The 20,529-nt window shown below is 42.6% G+C and overlaps 1 protein-coding gene across 1 annotated transcript in view; it reads left to right on the forward strand.

Moving 5' to 3' along the window:
• The window catches only part of lingo3a (leucine rich repeat and Ig domain containing 3a), a 43,308-nt gene extending 23,313 nt beyond the window's left edge, over window positions 1-19,995 (forward strand). The window contains exon 2 of the mRNA XM_028028890.1: window positions 17,306-19,995. Within this exon, the coding sequence (XP_027884691.1) occupies window positions 17,367-19,193 (1,827 nt within the window). The 5' untranslated portion in view covers window positions 17,306-17,366 and the 3' untranslated portion in view covers window positions 19,194-19,995. The remainder of the gene's footprint in view (window positions 1-17,305) is intronic.
• Window positions 19,996-20,529: the final 534 nt, after the last annotated feature.

The raw sequence follows: 20,529 nt of genomic DNA on the forward strand, positions 1-20,529 counted from the left end.
CTTCCACTCCTAAGACAAATTAAACAAATCTTTATGCATAAAACACCATTTACAAAGGAGTAATTTCACATTATGTCTTCAGAATAATTTATCACACTTCACTTACTTCTTTGTGGGATAATTGCTCAAATAAGCCATTATTTGTATATTTCTCTGTAAGCAATAAAGCCAGATAATGAATTGTCGGTGCACAAATTACAACCAACCTGCTTCGTCTGAGCTCACTGATAAAGTGGGAAACCAGTAATTGAGTTATTACTTATATTGGTCCCAGCTTTCTATTAGACCAGCATAATAGGAATGGAAGAGAATGTTGTACAGTGATATGTTGAGCAGGTGCCATGCATACTGAGCAATCAAAGCAGCGGAGATGGCTGTCAGCCATTTGCTCTGAAGACAGAGTCATAGAGTAATGGATGGAAGCATCTACTCAATTTTTTATTTGATCAGTATTCCCACAGACATGGAGCTCATTCAAACTGGTTTACTATTTTCCCTGCATGAGGAAAACAAAGTCAAAGAAAACAAAGTCAAGGTTTCTAATTTTTTTTAATCAAACAGCTCTGGCTGTTTCAAACAAGGACAGATGAAGCTTTTTTTCTTTTGTTTCACTAAGCGTGAACAGTTGCCCGCTCTCCCAGTGCCCCCAATTATGTCCTCAGTTTCCTTGTAGGATGTCACTTTCATCCCTGCTAAAGTTGTGTGTGTAGCCTGAAAGGGGGACTTGAGGTGGAAAACTGCTGGTTGAATGACAAACGCAGGGCATGGGGTCTCAGAGTGAGCGGCTGGACATTTACTGGGACAGCTGCCATTAGTGGGCAGTTAGTCCTCATGGTAAGTTGGCTGAAAACACCGACGGGTCGCTGACAGTAGTGGTGGTTCTTCTGTGACATCCATCTTGTTCCAGAGCTGCAGGGGGCCAGCTAGTTTCATTTTTTTCTTTTTTTTATTACCAAAAGGACATGGCTTCCAATTAAAGGAATGACACTGACTTATTTTTTTTTATTTTTTTATTTTTTTTGAGAAATTGAAAAGCGGCACTAAAAATGAAGGAAGAGTTTGACATGTTAGGAAATGTGCTTATTTTTCTTGCTTGTTGGGTCAGAAATTTTTTATGTCAGTCCAACAAATATGAGACCAGAGCCAGAGGGCCAATTAGCCCTTTGTTGGATGCAGACTGTAACTGTTCTTCTGCAGCTTTTCAACCAGCATTTCTTCAGCTAATTGCCTGGAGTGTTATGTCTTGATTGGTCATGTGGCTTGGTGTAGGGAGGGAAGCAGTCATTTCCTCCTCTTTAAGCTAAAGTCAAACCAATTGTCCGCTAATTCTGTCCTAGAATTTGTACAAGCCTCATCAGGGTGGAGAACATTTTACATTTTCCAGTCTTTTAGCAATAATTTTAATGCAACAGATGAATTTTGGATTATCCTCACAAAATGAATTTGAAAAAAAATTATACTTATGGTAAAAACCCGGCACCATCAGCGATTACTATCTGGAGTTTCAGTCATCATTAGTCCATTCAGCGTGAGCTTTCACCTCGCATGAAGCCATGAAATAAACAAGCAGAAGATAAATAAGTCTGCCACCCGTATAATCAGCCGAAACTAATGGAGCACGGTAATGAATCACTGTTACAGAACATTACTAATGAAAGTGTGCAAGGTTGTGTGTCGGAGCACTAACACTGTTGATTGTTCAATAAGCCTCAAAAGAGTGTGCGGACGTGTTTGTGGGAGGACGCCTCACCCTCCATTACGGTGATGGCCTGTGGCCCCTCAGAGTGTGGCATCAGACTCGATGTTCTTTGGAGCCGCAGATCTCTTTGTATTAACTCAAACTGACTGCGCTCGGAGGGCTCAGATTGCGTGGGAGTGTTTTTGTATGAAGCTTGTTTTTTTTATTTATTTTACCTTTAGCTGTGAACATGCCTCAGTGCTAATACATAAAAGCAAAAATCACCTCGTACCTTGTCAGAAAATTGAGTTTCAAAGTGAACAACAGGTCCACCTGCTTGCTTGTGCTTGAATTTCACAAATAAAATCTCCAGAAATACAGGGGCTACAATAAACTTGATAAAGAAACTTTGACTATTTAATATGTAGATTTATAGTCAGCCATTTTCAGACTGCATTGTAAAAGAAAATACACCCACTTTTACTTGGAAAAATGGATAATTTATCACTTCGTAAAAGGTTTTATGTACGTCTTCGCGTCTTACATGTCTTCCAGTAAATGCAGCCTTGGGTGAAGAACTACTGCACGTAAAATACTCTATCTAGTTAAATATCTAACAAAATCAAAACTGCAGAAGTACTTTCAGGAGCACTTATAGTAGTCATTTTCTTCATGACTATCAGTCTCACCTTTGAATTTTGCCACATTCCTATTTACAATGCTACCTGTCTTTGTGTCTAGTTATTGATCAGACTGCTTTAAAATCAGCCAAACAAATGTTGCACATAATAAATGTAGATAAAAATTATTATTCAGCTGGATAAACCAATTTCCTCATTCTGCATACAGAAAATGTGTGAATGAGATCAGAAAACCCACAGATTCAGTTTTATTCTTTTCCAAGAGTTGTTGTAGATGCTGATTTCTGTGGACAGGATTGCTGTCTTGTAGTGGTCTGTGCTGCAGTGGAGCTGAAAAAGCCTCTGGCTGAAGACACTCTGTTGCTGTATAACAGTCTCATGAAGAGGATTCCCTCAAAGTTTGAATATTTGTGTTTTTATCTGCATTATCAGCGCTGCACCAGTATTTTGATTTACATTTGTCATCATAGAATCGTTGTGTCTATTGCCATCCCAAGGTTTGCCTAGATGCATTATTTTTTAGGATATATTTCAATTTCCATGCATACTAATTCTGCTTGTCAATAATCATTTCGCATTGTCGGATAGACTTTTACGAGGCCACTTGAATATTCACCAATTACATTTCACCTGTTATTTTGCAGACCTTTTTTTTTTATTTACATTTTTCTTTAGTAGCATGTATTTGTAAAAACCCTGTGGTGTATATAGAGAACGCCACATTATTTATTACTAATACTTCCTGAATATTGCAAACTTTTTGAACCCTTTGTCAGATCAATAAGCATCAATAGTTTCCTCTTTGCCGCAGTACTGAATTCTCCAGATAGACAAAATGTTAAATTTACTATAAATTAACAATAGTGAGCACGTAGGTTCTATTAACACTATATTTCCATTGGAAATACCAAGTAGTTTTTTTTTCTGAGTTGTTAAATCAATACAGGCTTTGAGTAATGCGCCGCTGTTCATTTTGATGTTGCACTGGTCTCTTTTTAAATCTTGGTATCGATTAGATGATATTTTTTATAATGTCCAGGAATCCAAAAACTTATAAATGAGGCAAGTGTGACTATTTATATTTTCACCAGATCAATATGTGTGTTTTAGCATTTGTATGGTATTTATCTGCAAAGCAGTCCTTTTCTGTTTTCCTGTGTATTTGTTTCTGCTGATGTTTTGTTTTGAAAGGTCGTCCAGTTGTGAATTGTCTATGTAACCGCTGTTTGTGTTTCTAGATGCTTTTTATCGTAAGATTTACACGTTCTGACGTGTAAATCTTTCTAAAAGAGTAGCCTTTTCCAATGTCCGACTAATGCCAAAAATAAGGCTGTAAATCTGCAGAAGCTCCCCATGTGACTTTTTAAATATATTGCACATGAGCCACGGGATAGGCCTCAAAACCTCCACATTATGTCGAAAAAACAACTCAGTATCTAATTAAAATTTTATCATTGGACATGAATTTTAATTATACCTCTGCAAACTGTTTGTAATTGTCAACATTAATCTCCAGCTTCCGAATAATAAGCTGACTGAAAACCTCATCAGTCGTAATAACAAGAAAAGAGATAAAGTTTGCAGCAGAGTTGAGTATGATGTTGTAGGTGGAATGCATTGTTTTTGTTGCTCAGTCTGTTTTTTTTTGTTGTTTTTTTGGCAATTACTGCTCCAGGTGAGGTCAGCCCAGCATGCCAGTGGGTCATGACCATGTAGCAAAACGTCGTCAATTATTTAGCTTCTGTTCATTGAAGCCTTTCTCCCATGAGCCCTGAAACAGTTTACTCTCATTAAAGATTCACAACACATGGCAAGGCACATTCTTAATCACCTCTACGTGCCCTTTGGTTTCACTGCTTATGCTTTCCAAAGGACAAAACTGCAGTTCAGGAATCTCCCCTACTGCCTTTTTGTAACTTGCTGTAATGAACATCCAAACCCAACCGCTGCTTTATATCAGTCATCATGAATTATTCTGAAAGTTTCCGATATATCTGTTGGGAATCTAAGAAATGATTGGACTGTTTTCATGTAATGCAAGTCATCCAAAATTTAATGGATTTTTATGTGATAAATAATGGAAAAAAGGGCAAAATTGTGATATAATAGGAAACAAATGCATGTTTTTAAAAATGGTGCAGATACAGCTGTAAGCCTCTTGGGTTACATCGATCAACTTTGTACATTAAGAGTTCCAAATTATTTCCTTATAGTTTTACCTCAGTCACATTGGATGGAGAATATCTGCAAACAACAATCTTCAAATTTTGCCACAGATTCATATTTAGATTTACGCCTGGCCTCATGCTAGCACATAAACATGGTTTGATCTGTGCCTCCCATTGCAGACCTGCGTTTATGTAGCTTCATATTCTGCTGGAAGGCAAATCTCATCTCCAGTTTTGTATTTCCTTAATGTTTCTTTTTTATTATTATTATTTTAGAACTGCCCTTTATTTAGCTCTACCATCCTCTAATCTATTTTAAGTGGTATCCATGTTCATACAAAAAAACCAAACAGGATCTCCACAGCATTGGGCTGCCACTACCATGTTTCACAGTAGGGATGATGTGTTCAGGAACAGAATTAGTTTTGTAGACAGTAGTCCAAAACGTCAAATTTTGTTCTTATCTGAACATAACACCCTCTTCACTGTGTTTTCTGTGTTCACATTATGGCTTGTGGTTAACTAAGCAGGGTTTCTTACACATTTCTTTTAACAAAATACATTGTTTGTTGCTTTTTTATAAGGCCAGATTAGAAGAACGCTCTAGAACTTCTCCACAGATACCGTGGGTTGTTTTTGTTCTTCTCTGATTAATGTTTTCCTTACTCACTTTATCATGAGTTGAACAATGCTTCAAGAGATGTTCAAACAACAGGATATGTTATGACCAGCCATATATTCTAATACGAGTCTGAAAAGATGCATACAGTATGCCAATTTTTGTATCTGTTAAATTATTTTGCTTCGACTGACTAAGATTCATTGCGTTCTGTGGGTGTTTCACAGAAAATCCCAGCAAGATAAACTGAAGTTTGTAGTTGTGACATGATAAAATGTGGGGAAGTTGAAGGGGCACGACTGCATTTACAAGGCACTGTGCATACACATTCCCTGATTTAAACACTAATTCCTCTTTGCCATCAAGCAACACATTTATTCACATCTGCATAAAACATAGATGGTTATCACCCACAGCTTCTCCTTCCTCACTCAGCGACTGGCTGTCCTTGCCTATGGTGGGTGGCATGACCCTGCCAGAAACAACGATCCATCACTACACTGCAAGGTGGAAGGGACATTAAAGGGAACAAGCATCCCAGTCACTTTTAGCCCTGGGCTCTTTCTCTTATACAATGTGATTTTGAGTGTTTGTAATGTTCCCTGTGTACGTGTGTGTTTGAGCCGCCTGGAGCTTCGAGGTTTCCCTGTGGACACTGGCAATGGCTTCCCTCAGTGTAAATGACTAATGTTTTTTCTCACTGAGGGACGCTTCAGTGGAGCGCACACATACACAACACACACACACACACACACACACACACACACACACACACACACACACACACACACACACACATGCCCACATAGAGACATGGAAGCTCTAGCACAAACAGAATCTGGTTTATGTAAAGCGTAATGAGTGGGCAGGGTAGAAATGAGTGAGTGCAGCCATTTGAGGAGCCTCTTTGGATGTTGTACTTCAGCCTGTGTGATTTTCCTGGCAACACCTACACACTCTACAACACACTAGCTGCTCATCTGTCAGTTGTTTCCAATACCTGCAGCATGATTGTGTCTCTGGTATATCCACTTCATGTTGTACTGTAGATTTAAACATGGATGGATCATGGATGGATTTATTTTGAACTATTTTCACAATGGTTTCTTTCCCATAATAGCCAACAAGCATTTGTGCTATTATTTGTCCCTAGTGTATTTATTTTTCTTTAACTTATCTGTATATCTACATTTACCACCATAGTGCTTTAAATGCTGTGTTTATGGAGACTTATTTTAATAGAAACATTTTGGATTTTTCTTTTTTCTTTTACATCATTAACATTATATGTCTCATGAGCATCAGGTTGGCTGGACAACGGCTATTTTAAATTCACATATCACACAGTGTTGAGATGATGCCCATGAGCTAATTTTGCTGTCTAGTCAGTGAAACAAGTGATGCAGGAGTTTTTGTAAGAGTAAAGTAGCAGAACATGTGTCGGAGCCTCCTGCTGTGGCAGCCCACTCCACAGTCTAAATCAGGCTCTTCTGGTTAAATCTAACCCGCATTAAGCTTTTTTAGCCCCCCTGCTCTACCTCCTTCTCTTGCTAAGTATCTGCGGCGTCTGGATGGTAATTGGGCTGCAGTCAAAGAGCACAACAGTTGCGAATCACCTACTTAACCATCTGTGCTTAAGAGATTGAAAAAGGACCCACATTTGCTGTCGCTGCAGCAGTCAAAATCAGGGATGTTTACCACTTTACATGTTCAAACAGGTATTAAATTTTTAAAGATACCGTTAATTATGTAGGATAAACATTGTAAATGAATTCAATCTGGAAACAGCAGATGAAGTTAAATAACAATCTAGTTGAATTATTCAAAACAAGAAAGATGAACATACTATTGCTGCAAAAAAGTATGACATGGTATGGTACACATATCACATAGTCTAGGCCAAATTTATAGGAAAAACAGGTCGAATCTAATAGATAGCTACAAGTGGCATTCCTTCTGCACAAAATATTAGATCATTGTGCAGTTTTGATCTTTGTACAGTAAAACAAGTAAGCCAAGCTAAAATTAGCTAGTTAGTCTTGCTATTTCCCCAAATAGTCAGCTACCAGTCAGCAGCCTCACACATGTGTAGCTTGTAACTTATAAAATTTACAAAACAAAGCTGCTTTTACAATATTGATGAGTGGTGCTTTTTTAATTTGAGTTTTTATCTGTTTCTGTTTCATCGTGACCATCTGTGGAGCAGTGCACAGCAACAAGTGGTGTAGGGGTAATACTCTGTTCCTCTGTGGTCCATGGAAATCCATCCATCTGTCTGTCCATCCATATCCTGAATAGATATTCAGGATCAAGGGACAGTTGTTGCCTATCTTCTGCAGTCACTGGGAAAGAGCTGAGGTAGACCCTGCACAGATCATCAATCTATCAATCTGCAACAATGTCGCAGAAGACAAACAATCATGCATTCAGATGATCAAAACAAAGTTCAGTTTAGTGAGAGTGTAGCATCTAGAGAAAATCCAAGCATCCACAGGGACAAAATGCAAAGTCCATGAAAAAAGTCCCTGGTCAGGACTCCAATCCAGATCTTCTTGGTGCAAAGGAACTGTGCTAACAACCTTTGACATATAAACCGTGTTGAACTGAAAACACCTTTTGGGCCATGCTAATGGCTTTGTAAAGCTATAACATGAAGTTGGCATATGTTGGTGTAAGATCTCTCTTTTTAAAAAAATAATTTGTATATACTGTGATAAAGATAAATAAAATATACATGTTGGGCATTTTAGACACTCCTGCAGCCACATACAATACAATAAGGTGGTCACCAAAACAAAAGAATTTATTTTTAAAAAAATTAGGTACCTAATCTGTTCTCATAAGCAGAAAAACTGGCCCATAATGCTGCTTAAAATAAGACCTCTCAAATCAAACATGAAACAACAATGAGCCATGTGTTTGCATCATCGGCTCCAATATGTTGTGCATTCATGTGTTGTGTGACAGATCATGAAAGTAAAAGGCATCAACATTTTCATTACAAAAGCTTTTTTAATGAAATTTTAACAGCATCACATTCCCAGTTGTTTTTGTCAGCTCCAGAACATAAACTGTCCTCTGCTGATGCGATGCAATCAAACAGATGTGTACTAAATATTATAATGTGACTTTTAGGAGGCGGCGGTTTATTCATGCTCATTAACATTTAGAAAAAAGGCTAATATGCATTTGAGACATTCACTTGAATTTTAATAGCCCTTGCGACATTCATGCTTTTAAATGTCAGGCAGAAATGAAGTGTTTTCATGCTTTGTTTTGGTAAATAAATATTTCTGCCAAAGTCCAGTGTGGCTCAGTTGGACAGAGGAAACATTTCTTTTGTAAGTATTTCAATGCTTCAGATAGAATTAGGTTTGTACGGCTTGACAAGAACCTGACAAGTGTAATCCACAGTCTCAAGCATTGCAAGTAAGGGCAGGACAAGAGGAGGACTTTATCTTTGATTTTCACTTGCAGTCTGTCTTTCACTTTGGATGCACTGAAGTCGGATTGTCTGCAACACACACAGAGAAACTCCAGCACCGTGTCCTGCAAATAGGCAATCTCTAGCAAAGGGTTTTCCACATTTAAAGCATTTACAAGTCACACATCACGCTCAAACTGTCGCACTTATTCTTTGATTTTCCATTAGAGCTATAAATGTATAAAGAACATTTGCTCTGAGGCTAGGTTGTTACAAAAAACACAATTCGTAGATTCTGTCCTCCATCGTCTAATTTTTCTACTTTTCCTGAAGCCATTTTGTTTCATTAAAATAGTATTTCCCATTTTTCTTTTTTACACTTTGGAAAACAAGAACATTCTTTACCATAAATATAGTGTTGAATTAAAAATGTTAATATCTAAAAATTCAACAATTAAATTAAAAATTCCCCACAAATTTAATGGGATTCAATTTATGTTACAGTTAAATCTGGTTTATCTTACAATAAAGCCAACAGGTTTTCTATAAAACCAAAGAAACAATATTTTTCTCAAAAACTCTTAAGACATAAATATTAAATTTTAACCTAATGTATTCAGTATTATATAAATAGTGTGGTAATTGTGATCTTCTCAACTCACTCACCAATAATGATGTCAGTGATTGTTTTATTTTGGGGGGGGGGGTTCTTTAAAAAAAAAAGAAAGTTTTTGAGACCTTATGTTTTTTTCGTCATCCACTTGCTTCTGATTCTTTTTGCATGCAGTGCTCTATGAAATAGATTAAAAGTAAGTGGAGGAAGTAAAACTGTTTCAAGATATTTGGACATCTATAGACAAAGACTGCTTCAATACATTGTCAGAAAGTCTGATTATTGAGAATCAAAGCGTAAAGAACTTAGAGTAGTTAAAACATTTTCGTCATTCAATATTTCATTTTTTTTTTTTTTTAGAAAGAAATAGCATCAATGGCAGAATGTAAAGTAAATCAGAAAAAATCCAAGTGTCCAATCATCTTTCTAACTATGAAGCATCTTCAGCACGGATCAGACACTAGAGGTGGGCAAATCAATCCTTATATTGATAATATCGATAACAATGCTGGTATTGATATTGAAAGATGCTCATGTAAAAAGATCGATACTCGAGCTGTTTCTCTCTCCTGCACTCACTGACTGCTGCACACCCGGATTCATCAACATCTGCTCTCGATCTGTAAGAACAGCGCTGAGCTGTCACACTTCACGGAGCAGTGCACCTCCACCCTCTATTGTCTGTTGTTGTTGCACCGTCATGTGGCTCAGTGGCGCCAGCCAAACAGGGAAGAACATATTCTTTCTTTATTTATACTTTCTCTATTTCATTTTCATTGTTTTTATTTTGTTTAAAGCCAGAAGTGCACTGGAGGGAAGAAAATCTTTATTCTTTGCATTATTTTATTGTATTGTTCAACTTGAAAAACAGAATAAGTTTGAAACTGTTTACTGTACTTGTTGTGGTGTGTTAATTCTTCTGTATCGTGGTTTGTCAGCCCTCTAAAGTATTTTGTTGTCACGTACAATGTTTGACGAAATTACATCCTAGGTCTTTTGGATCCTTTGGATCTATGAAGCTTAAATATGAAAAAGTATTAGTATTGTGGTCAACTGGATAAATGGCCCTGCATTTATTCTGTATCGAATAGACAACAAAACTCCCAGTATCGTCCACCTCTATCAGGCACTAAAGCTGTTCACAGAACATGGGCAAGATGAGTAGCTGTTGCCTGGCAATAGAAAAAAGTAAAAGCTAACTTTCCACTAGACTTCACTGGATGTGTGCATCTTGAATGCACCGATAATGCCTCCATGTTTGCTTTTTCTCTCTGTCGGTGACTGACAGTCACCATCTGTCTGATCGTGACAGTTTTGCGTCATGCAAAAAGGAACAGGATGTTAATGTTGCCACAAAGCCTACCAGGCAGAGATGCAGTGGCGGGCAGGAAATTAGATGCAGAAGTGAGAAATAAAGGAAAGGTATTGAATACCTCCATTACCAAGCAACATAGGAGCCAGGCGCAAATGAACATCATCTGTGCAGAGGATGAGTGATGATCCCGACATTCAGGAGAGGTCAGCAGACAGACGCAGAAACCCTGCAGAGGGACGCTGGACAGCTGCATCACAGATTGTTATGAAAAACAGAAGATTAAGAAGAGGTGTGTTTGAATCGTGACAAAGGCGGGATGGAAGGAAATGGAACATGTGGAAATGTGACAATTTTAAGCACCTACTTTTCTTCATCCAATGTCTGGCTTTGTTTCAGAGCAGAAACCTTCTTGCTTGGCATGAAGGTTTTGGCAGTCACACATCTTGTTGGATGAGTTTTTGCACACATTAATCTCATGCCAAGTAAATAATTTTTAGTGTTGTAGGTTTTACTTTATCAACTTTATCATCAATCAAAACACACTACAGCCGTCATAGTCATTCTTCTTTACAAAATTATCTTTTGTTTTACTTAGGAACTTCTGCGGTTTACATGAAGCCACAGGTTTCGTTTTAGTTTTTATTAGAATTCAGTATCTTACATCAGTACAGCCGAGATGAAAGCTGAATCTCTTTCCTCCAGTCACATATCCCTCTGTCATTACATTGACGTTACAAACAGTAACAGTTAAAATATTGAGCTGTGCATTGGGAATTAATGCAGAGAAGGTAATGCATTTACAACTGTCTACAACTGTCACAAGTGACACTTTTATGCAAACAAATGCAGGTTTGATCTTATCATGTATGTTTCTGAGTGTGAAGGGACTTGCAAGTTCTCTTAAGTTTTTCATAATTGTGTCACTTCATAGCCATTAAATTACCGTTATGTGTTTTTGGGTTTTGGGTTAGAATAGGCTATACAAATGAATGAAGAAGATAGAAAGACATAATCTGTATGTGTAATTGTTTAGCTATCCTAGTTAGGACCATCTCTGGCATATTTACTAACCTTCTGAAGACCAATGGGTCTTTTGGGAACCAAAGCAAAGTCCTAATACAGTGTTTGTTTAGGTGTTAATTAAGTTTTTGTTAAGGTTAGGTTTAGGAATTGACTAGTAGTTGATAGGGTTAGGGGAAAAAGTATTGGTTAGGCCTAAACATGGCTACTAATATGAATGGAAATCAGTACAAAGTCCTATAATGGATAGAAATACAAATGTTTGTGTGAGTTGCAAATATGTGGTAAAAGGTCAAAGATTTTTAGTATATTACACATGGATCTGTTTTCTTCCCACAGTGCACTTCTCATTTTAGAACAAACTGCTTTGATCAGGTCACATATTTTTAGGTTTTAATTTTTTTGAGTCTATAAAAATAGTAAGCATCTATTAGCTGAAAATAGGATCCTTTGGTTATAGTGAGTTCCAAGTTACAACATTATGAAAGACATTATTTAATCCTTTGCAATAAGCATGTATCAAGATTTTAAAGGCATTTTCCCAACATCTTCACATCATCTTAAAAAACACAGGTAAACATTTGTGCAAGATAAGAGAGAATTAAATGTATAGTATATATGACAGTGTTTTTTGTTTGTTTGTTTGTTTGTTTGTTTTGCACCATCGCTGTCACACTTTGGTAGTACCAGGTTGGACCCCATCTGAACTTCCTAATTCTTAATGACAAAGATTCAACAAGTGAAAGTTGCAGCTAAAATTGAGATTCAGCTGCAACAGTTTTCCAGCTTGTCAAACTTTGGTGAGCCTGTGTGAACTCTAGCCTCAGTTTCTTTTTCTGATCTGTCAACGGTGACACCTGGTGAAGTTTTCTACTGTTGCCCTCAAGATTCAACGTGTGCAAGATGTTTTCATCCTCATAACTCTCAGTCATGAATATTCTCTCTTTTCCTAATCATTCTCTTTACACCTCAGAGATGGTTGTGCCTGAAAATCCCAGCAGATTACCTGCGTCTGAAATATTTAAACATGCTTCTATGACACCAACATCCATCCCATATTTGAAGTCACTTAAATCTCCTTTATTTGTTTTTGATGCTCAGCTTGAACTTCAGATAGTCATTTTTACTTTGTGTAGAAGTCTAAATGCTTTGAGATTGCTACCATGTGATTGATTAATTAGCTATCTGTGCCAATGATGAATTGAATAGGTGTACATAGTAAAGTGACTCCAGTATCTGTTTAAAGGTTGGGTACTTAAAAGTGGACATCTTAATGGTTTTTTTTTATAAACCCCTCAGGAAACTAATTTTAAAGGTCTAAGAATGATATTTACAACAAAGCCCTTAATTACAAAGGATTATAGATGTTTCTAATGGGAATCTCTAAGTAATGGTACGTGGGAAAAGAAAAGAAAAACTTGAACCATTCTTTTGTGATGTATTACTTGGCCTTTTAATTTTCTGTGAATTAAGAACAAACGTGTCTGTGAGACACTATCAGATTCACCAGGCTGTTTGCCTATTATAATGTGCATCCGGGAGTAACTGTCCATGCTGTTATTTGGCATTTCATGCCGGGTTTATGGGAGATTACTACTTTGCTGTTGACATCTATCAGCAGACTGAGGCATTGGGTAGGAGAACCTCACACATTTGTGTGTCTAATAGGAAACCCATTGGTGGGCCATGCTTAGCAAGCTCGTCTTATGATAAGCCTTATGTCCTCAGAGACTCATGCGGATGATGGGCTGGATTGAATTATTGTGTGTTGTGACCTTCTGCTGTGGTGAATGACTGTGTTGTGTTGTTCGTGGACACTTTCCTCCATGTGTTTCCACTTTGTAGGCCTATGTTTTCTTCTGTAGAGCAATAAATCCGCTGGTTTCCCTTCTGTGTATTGATAAGTCGACAAAGTCCATTTGCTGGTCTGTTTGCTGTTTTAAAGTCAACAGTTGCCTTAGTTTATCATGTAATATCTAACACAATGCTTTATGAATTAAAGAGATCCACAATTTCCCTTTCTCAATATACAATTCAAGAGCCAGAGGGAAACATGGAAAGATGGATTACCTATTGTAATTCACATGTATAACTAACTCATAGTTGTGATGAAACTCAGTCTAGAGCTATTAAGAGTTATCTCTAGTTTAAAAGCCTTCTCCTCCATGGGCTGCCACCTTATCGTGGTGGAGGGGTTTGAGTGCCCCAATGATCCTAGGAGCTATGCTGTCTGGGGCTTCATGCCCCTGGTAGGGTCACCCAAGGCAGACAGGTCCTAGGTGAGGGACCAGACAAAGTGCAGCCCGAAGACCCCAATGATGAAGGAAAACCTTGGACTTGGTGTTCCCTCGCCCGGACGCGGGTCACCGGGGCCCCACTCTGGAGCCAGGCCTGGAGGGGGGGCACGATGGCGAGCGTCTGGTGGCCGGGCTTTTACCCATGGAGCCCGGCCGGGCTCAGCCCGAAGAGGAAACATGGGCCCCCCCTCCCATGGGCCCACCACCCGTGGGAGGGGCCAAAGGGGTCGGGTGCACTGTGTGATGGGTGGCGGCCAAGGGAGGGGACCCTGGCGGTCCGATCCTCGGTTGCAGAAACTGGCTCTTGGGACGTGGAATGTCACCTCTCTGGTGGGGAAGGAGCCGGAGCTAGTGCGTGAGGTCGAGAGGTTCCGGCTAGAAATAGTCGGTCTCACCTCGACGCATGGCTCTGGTTCTGGAACCAGTCTCCTTGAGAGGGGCTGGACATACTTCCACTCTGGAGTTGCCCAGGGAGAGAGACGTCGGGCAGGAGTGGGCATACTTGTTGCTCCCCATCTCGGCGCCTGTACGTTGGGGTTTACCCCGGTGAACGAGAGGGTAGCATCCCTCCGCCTACGGGTGGGGGGACGGGTTCTGACTGTCGTTTGTGCTTACGGGCCGAACGACAGTTCAGATTACCCACCCTTTTTGGAGTCCTTAGAGGGGGTACTGGAGAGTGCTCCTCCTGGGGACTCCCTTGTTCTGCTGGGGGACTTCAACGCTCACGTGGGCAACGACAGTGAGACCTGGAGGGGCGTGGTTGGGAGGAACGGCCCGCCCGACCTGAACTCGAGCGGTGTTCTGTTGCTGGACTTCTGTGCTCGCCATGGATTGTCCATAACGAACACCATGTTCAAGCATAAGGGTGTCCATATGTGCACTTGGCACCAGGACACCCTAGGCCGCAGTTCGATGATCGACTTTGTCATCGTTTCATCGGATCTGCGGCCGTATGTCTTGGACACTCGGGTGAAGAGAGGTGCGGAGCTGTCCACTGACCACTACCTGGTGGTGAGTTGGCTCCGGTGGTGGGGGCGAAAGCCGGTCAGACCGGGCAGGCCCAAACGTGTTGTGAGGGTCTGCTGGGAACGTCTGGCGGAATCCCCTGTGAGACGGAGCTTTAACTCCCATCTCCGGCAAAGCTTCGAACACGTCCCGGGGGTGGTGGGGGACATGGAGTCTGAGTGGACCGTGTTCCGTGCCTCCATTGTCGAGGCGGCCGATCGGAGCTGTGGCCGCAAGGTTGTCGGTGCCTGTTGCGGCGGCAACCCTCGAACCCGTTGGTGGACACCTTCGGTGAGGGATGCCGTCAGGCTGAAGAAGGAGTCCTATCGGGCCTTTTTGGCCTGTGGGACTCCGGAAGCAGCTGATGGGTACCGGCGGGCGAAGCGGCATGCGGCTCGGGCGGTTGCTGAGGCAAAAACTCGGGCGTGGGAGGAGTTTGGAGAGGCCATGGAGAAAGACTTCCGCACGGCTTCGAGGCGATTCTGGTCCACCATCCGGCGTCTCAGGGGGGGAAGCGGTGCAGCACCAACACTGTTTATAGTGGGGATGGTGTGCTGCTGACCTCTACTCGGGACGTTGTGGGCCGGTGGGCAGAGTACTTCGAAGACCTCCTCAATTCCACCAGCATGCCTTCCACTGAGGAAGCGGAGCCTGGGGACTCTGGGTTGGGCTCTCCAATCTCTGGGGACGAGGTCGCCGAGGTGGTTAAAAAGCTCCTCGGTGGCAAGGCCCCGGGGGTGGATGAGATCCGCCCGGAGTTCCTTAAGGCTCTGGATGTTGTAGGGTTGTGTTGGTTGACGCGACTCTGCAGTATCGCATGGACATCGGGGGCAGTTCCCCTGGATTGGCAGACTGGGGTGGTGGTCCCCCTGTTCAAAAAGGGGGACCGGAGGGTGTGCTCCAATTATAGAGGGGTCACACTCTTAAGCCTCCCTGGCAAGGTCTATTCAGGGGTCCTGGAGAGGAGGGTCCGTCGGATAGTCGAACCTCGGATTCAGGAAGAGCAGTGTGGTTTTCGTCCTGGTCGTGGAACACTGGACCAGCTCTACACCCTCAGCAGGGTCCTGGAGGGTGCATGGGAGTTCGCCCAACCAGTCTACATGTGTTTTGTGGACTTGGAGAAGGCGTTCGACCGTGTCCCTCGGGGAGCCCTGTGGGGGGTTCTCCGGGAGTATGGGGTACCGGGCCCTTTGATACGGGCTGTCAGGTCCCTGTATGACCGGTGTCAGAGTCTGGTCCGCATTGCCGGCAGTAAGTCGGGCTCGTTTCCGGTGAGAGTTGGACTCCGCCAGGGCTGCCCTTTGTCACCGATTCTGTTCATCACTTTCATGGACAGAATTTCTAGGCGCAGCCAAGGTGTTGAGGGGATCCGATTTGGTGGCCTTAGGATCTCATCTCTGCTTTTCGCAGACGATGTGGTCCTTTTGGCTTCATCAGATCGTGATCTGCAGCTCTCGCTGGATCGGTTCGCAGCCGAGTGTGAAGCGGCCGGGATGGGGATCAGTGCCTCCAAATCCGAGGCCATGGTCTTGAGCCGGAAAAGGGTAGAGTGCCTTCTCCGGGTCAGGGGGGGTGTCCTGCCCCAAGTGGAGGAGTTTAAGTATCTCGGGATCTTGTTCACGAATGGGGGAAGAAGGGAGCGGGAGATCGACAGGCGGATTGGCGCAGCGTCTGCTGTCAAGCGGGCGCTGTACCGGTCCGTCGTGGTGAAGAGAGAGCTGAGCCAAAAAGCGAAGCTCTCGATTTACCGGTCGATCTACGTTCCCACCCTCATCTATGGTCATGAGCTTTGGGTCATGACCGAAAGAACGAGATCGCGGATACAAGCGGCCGAAATGGGTTTTCTCCGTAGGGTGGCTGGGCTCTCCCTTAGAGATAGGGTGAGAAGCTCAGTCATCCGGGAGGGACTCAGAGTAGAGCCGCTGCTCCTTCACATCGAGAGGAGCCAGTTGAGGTGGCTTGGGCATCTGGTCAGGATGCCTCCTGGACGCCTCCCTGGTGAGGTGTTCCGGGCACGTCCCACCGGGAGGAGGCCCCGGGGAAGACCCAGGACACGCTGGAGGGACTATGTCTCTCGGCTGGCCTGGGAACGCCTCGGGATTCCCCCGGAGGAGCTAGAAGAAGTGGCTGGGGAGAGGGAAGTCTGGGCCTCCCTTCTGAAGCTGCTACCCCCGCGACCCGACCTCGGATAAGCGGAAGAAGATGGATGGATGGATGGATGGATGGATTAAAAGCCTTGCAGCTTTCAACAGAACACAGTTAACCATTGTAAAGCAAGAACACCTATAGACAAATCCTATGGGGATTATTGCACTCTATCTTTAATTTGACCTCTTTTTCAGGTATATTTGAGTTTAAAATACATAACTTATGCCCTATTCACAATGTTTGATTGCTTAAAGGGAATTAAATTAAATGAATTTGATCTCACCATCTTTATTTTTGTCTCTTCCTCTTCTTCTTTACCTCTTTCCTACCTTCACATTTTCTATTTTTCCAACTTTTCCCTCTATCCCTTTGCTCAGGTGCCAGACCCAGTGATTGAAACTCACACAGGAGTCAGAGGAAGAAGCAGAAAGGAGAGCCATGGGGGTTGGCCTGGGCGTATGTTGGCTGCTGCCTTTCCTCTTCTTGCTGCTTATGATCACAGTGTCCTCCACCCAAAGTCAAGGATGTCCCCAGCGTTGTGACTGCATTGCGAAGCTGAAGACTGTGTCCTGTTTTGGTAAACGTCTGTCCTCCTTGCCGGAGGGAATCCCGCCTGACACCAAAGTTTTGGACCTAAGTGGGAATAAACTTCGCTGGATAGAACAGGATGATCTGCTTCCATATACACGCCTGGAGAAGCTGGAACTCAGTGATAACATGATCAGTGTCCTGGAGCCAAATGCTTTTTCAAGTCTTCAGAACTTGCAGTCACTTTCACTGAGGGGTAACCAGCTAAAACTGGTTCCCATGGGAGCTTTCTCGCGTCTCTCCAACCTCACCTCCTTAGATTTGAGTGGAAATAAGATTGTAATTCTTTTGGACTTCACTTTCCAAGACCTAAAAAGTCTTAAGAACCTGGAGGTTGGTGACAATGATCTGGTTTACATTTCTAACAAGGCTTTTCTGGGATTAGTAGGACTCAAGGAGCTGACAATTGAGAGATGCAACCTGACGTCGGTGTCCAGCCAATCATTATCCTATCTGCACAACCTGGTGAATCTGCGACTCAGGTATCTTAGCATCTCCTCCTTAGACGACCAGAACTTTCGAAAACTTGGAAACCTTAGAGGTCTGGAGATTGATCATTGGCCCTTTTTGGAATATATCTCCCCTCATAGCCTTCGAGGCCTTAATTTGTCTTGGCTGTCCATTACTCACACCAACATCACCTCTGTGCCCACCTCTGCCCTTCGTAGTTTGGCTCACCTCACTAGCCTCAACCTTTCCTATAATCCAATCACTGTGTTAGAGTCCTGGGGTCTGCGGGATCTCATCAGACTGAAGGAGTTGCATCTGGTGAACACCAACCTGGCAGTAGTTCAACCTTATGCACTAGGTGGTCTGAGGCAAATCCGCCTTCTTAATCTTTCAACCAACAGCTTAGTGACCTTGGAAGAGGGAGCCTTTCAGTCAGTCAACACTCTTGAGACGCTGCGCTTGGATAGAAACCCTCTTGCCTGTGACTGCCGCCTCCTCTGGATCCTTCAGCGTAGGAAGACCCTTAATTTTGATGGTGCCTCCCCTGTGTGTATGACCCCTGTTGAAGTCCAAGGCCGGGCTCTTAGTGCTTTCACCGACTCAGCTCTTTTTGACCACTTTACTTGCCAGAAACCTAAAATTCGCAACAGGAAACTGCAGCAAATTTCAGCCCGCGAAGGGCAAGTAGTGTCGTTTATCTGCAGAGCAGAAGGTGAGCCAACGCCGGTGATATTCTGGATTTCTCCTCAGCGTCGACGCATAACCACAAAGAGCAGTGGGCGACTGACTGTGTTACCAGAGGGCACTCTAGAAATACGCTACGCCCAGGTAACTGATAGTGGAACCTACATCTGCATCGCTAGCAATGCTGGTGGAAATGACACCTACTTTGCTACGCTCACAGTCAGTGGGCTACCACTGGATGCAGCACTCATGGCCAACCGCACCTATTATGCCGGGGACCTTAACGACACAAATCTGAATGACACCAGGGTGTTCTTGAAGTTCACCCTTGACCTCAAGACCATTCTAATATCTACAGCTATGGGCTGTATCATGTTTCTGGGAGTGGTCTTGTTCTGCTTTATCCTGCTATTTGTGTGGAGTCGGGGTAGAGGACAGCACAAAAACAACTTCTCGGTTGAATATTCTTTCAGAAAAGTGGACGGACCAGCAGCCAGCGGAGGACAGGGGGGAGCACGAAAGTTCAACATGAAAATGATTTGATTCTGCAGAACCCCTAGTGGTTTCCACTGCTTCAGATACAAACTAAGACACAAATTAACAGAACAAATTAAATTTGTGCGAAACATTAAAACCAATAATCCACAGGACATTTTATTAGGACGAGGTTTTGTTCAGAAAGAAACTTGTGTATGCATGCAAAATGTCAATCTACAGTATGATGCTTTGATACATTTCTACTGCTCTTTGTTTTGTTCATATAATTGTGTATATAAGTTTAATTCCAGAGAAGGAAGGCTCAAAACTTTGAACAGACTGTTAAAAGACAAGCAACATAAGCCCCCACCGTCCCACACGTCTTTAACCTTTACGAAGGTCATGCCAACACACCTCTTTCCTAAAGGAACTGTCATCCTCGCTTTTGAAGGACCACATACAGTATCTGCTCCATTTGAACTGACTCAAGCACTCCAACCTGATGAAGACATAATTAGATGGTGGTGCTCAGTAATTGCCAAGGACTTGCCAATATATATATTTAGATAATTCCAGCTATTCGGTGCATAATAAGAGCTCAATACAGTTAAAACGCCTTCGCTTATGCTGATTGTGATTTTACTAATGGATTTTTGAAAATAGATCAACTTAGTACCAGTTTCTACATCACTGCCAATCTGACCACAGAGCACCAGGCACAGCACTGGCCACATTTATGTGCACCAGGGTTAATAGATTGTAAAATGCCTAAAAATTAATTAATCTTTAGTTGCAGAAGCATGACCTCACACAGAGATCTTAGGAAAAATCCAATCTTTTTGTTGATAATTTTTTTTTTTTGCATTGGAAAACATCCATCCATCCATCCATTTTCTGTTCACCCTTGTCCCTAATGGGGTCGGGAGGTGCTGGTGCCCATCTCCAGCTACGTTCCGGGCGAGAGGCGGGGTACACCCTGGACAGGTCGCCAGTCTGTCACAGGGCAACACAGAGACATACAGGACAAACAACCATGCACACACACACTCACACCTAGGGAGAATTTAGAGAAACCAATTGACCTGACAGTCATGTTTTTGGACTGTGGGAGGAAGCCGGAGTACCCGGAGAGAACCCACGCATGCACAGGGAGAACATGCAAACTCCATGCAGAAAGACCCCGGCCGGGAATCGAACCCAGGACCTTCTTGCTGCAAGGCAACAGTGCTACCAACTGCGCCACTGTGCAGCCCATCCATCCATCCATCCATTTTCTGTTCACCCTTGTCCCTAATGGGGTCGGGAGGGTTGCTGGTGCCCATCTCCAGCTACGTTCCGGGCGAGAGGCGGGGTACACCCTGGACAGGTCGCCAGTCTGTCGCAGCACTGTGCAGCCCGTCAT

Source organism: Xiphophorus couchianus, chromosome 9, assembly GCF_001444195.1.
Source record: "Xiphophorus couchianus chromosome 9, X_couchianus-1.0, whole genome shotgun sequence".
In the NCBI taxonomy this organism is placed as follows: Eukaryota; Metazoa; Chordata; class Actinopteri; order Cyprinodontiformes; family Poeciliidae; genus Xiphophorus; species Xiphophorus couchianus.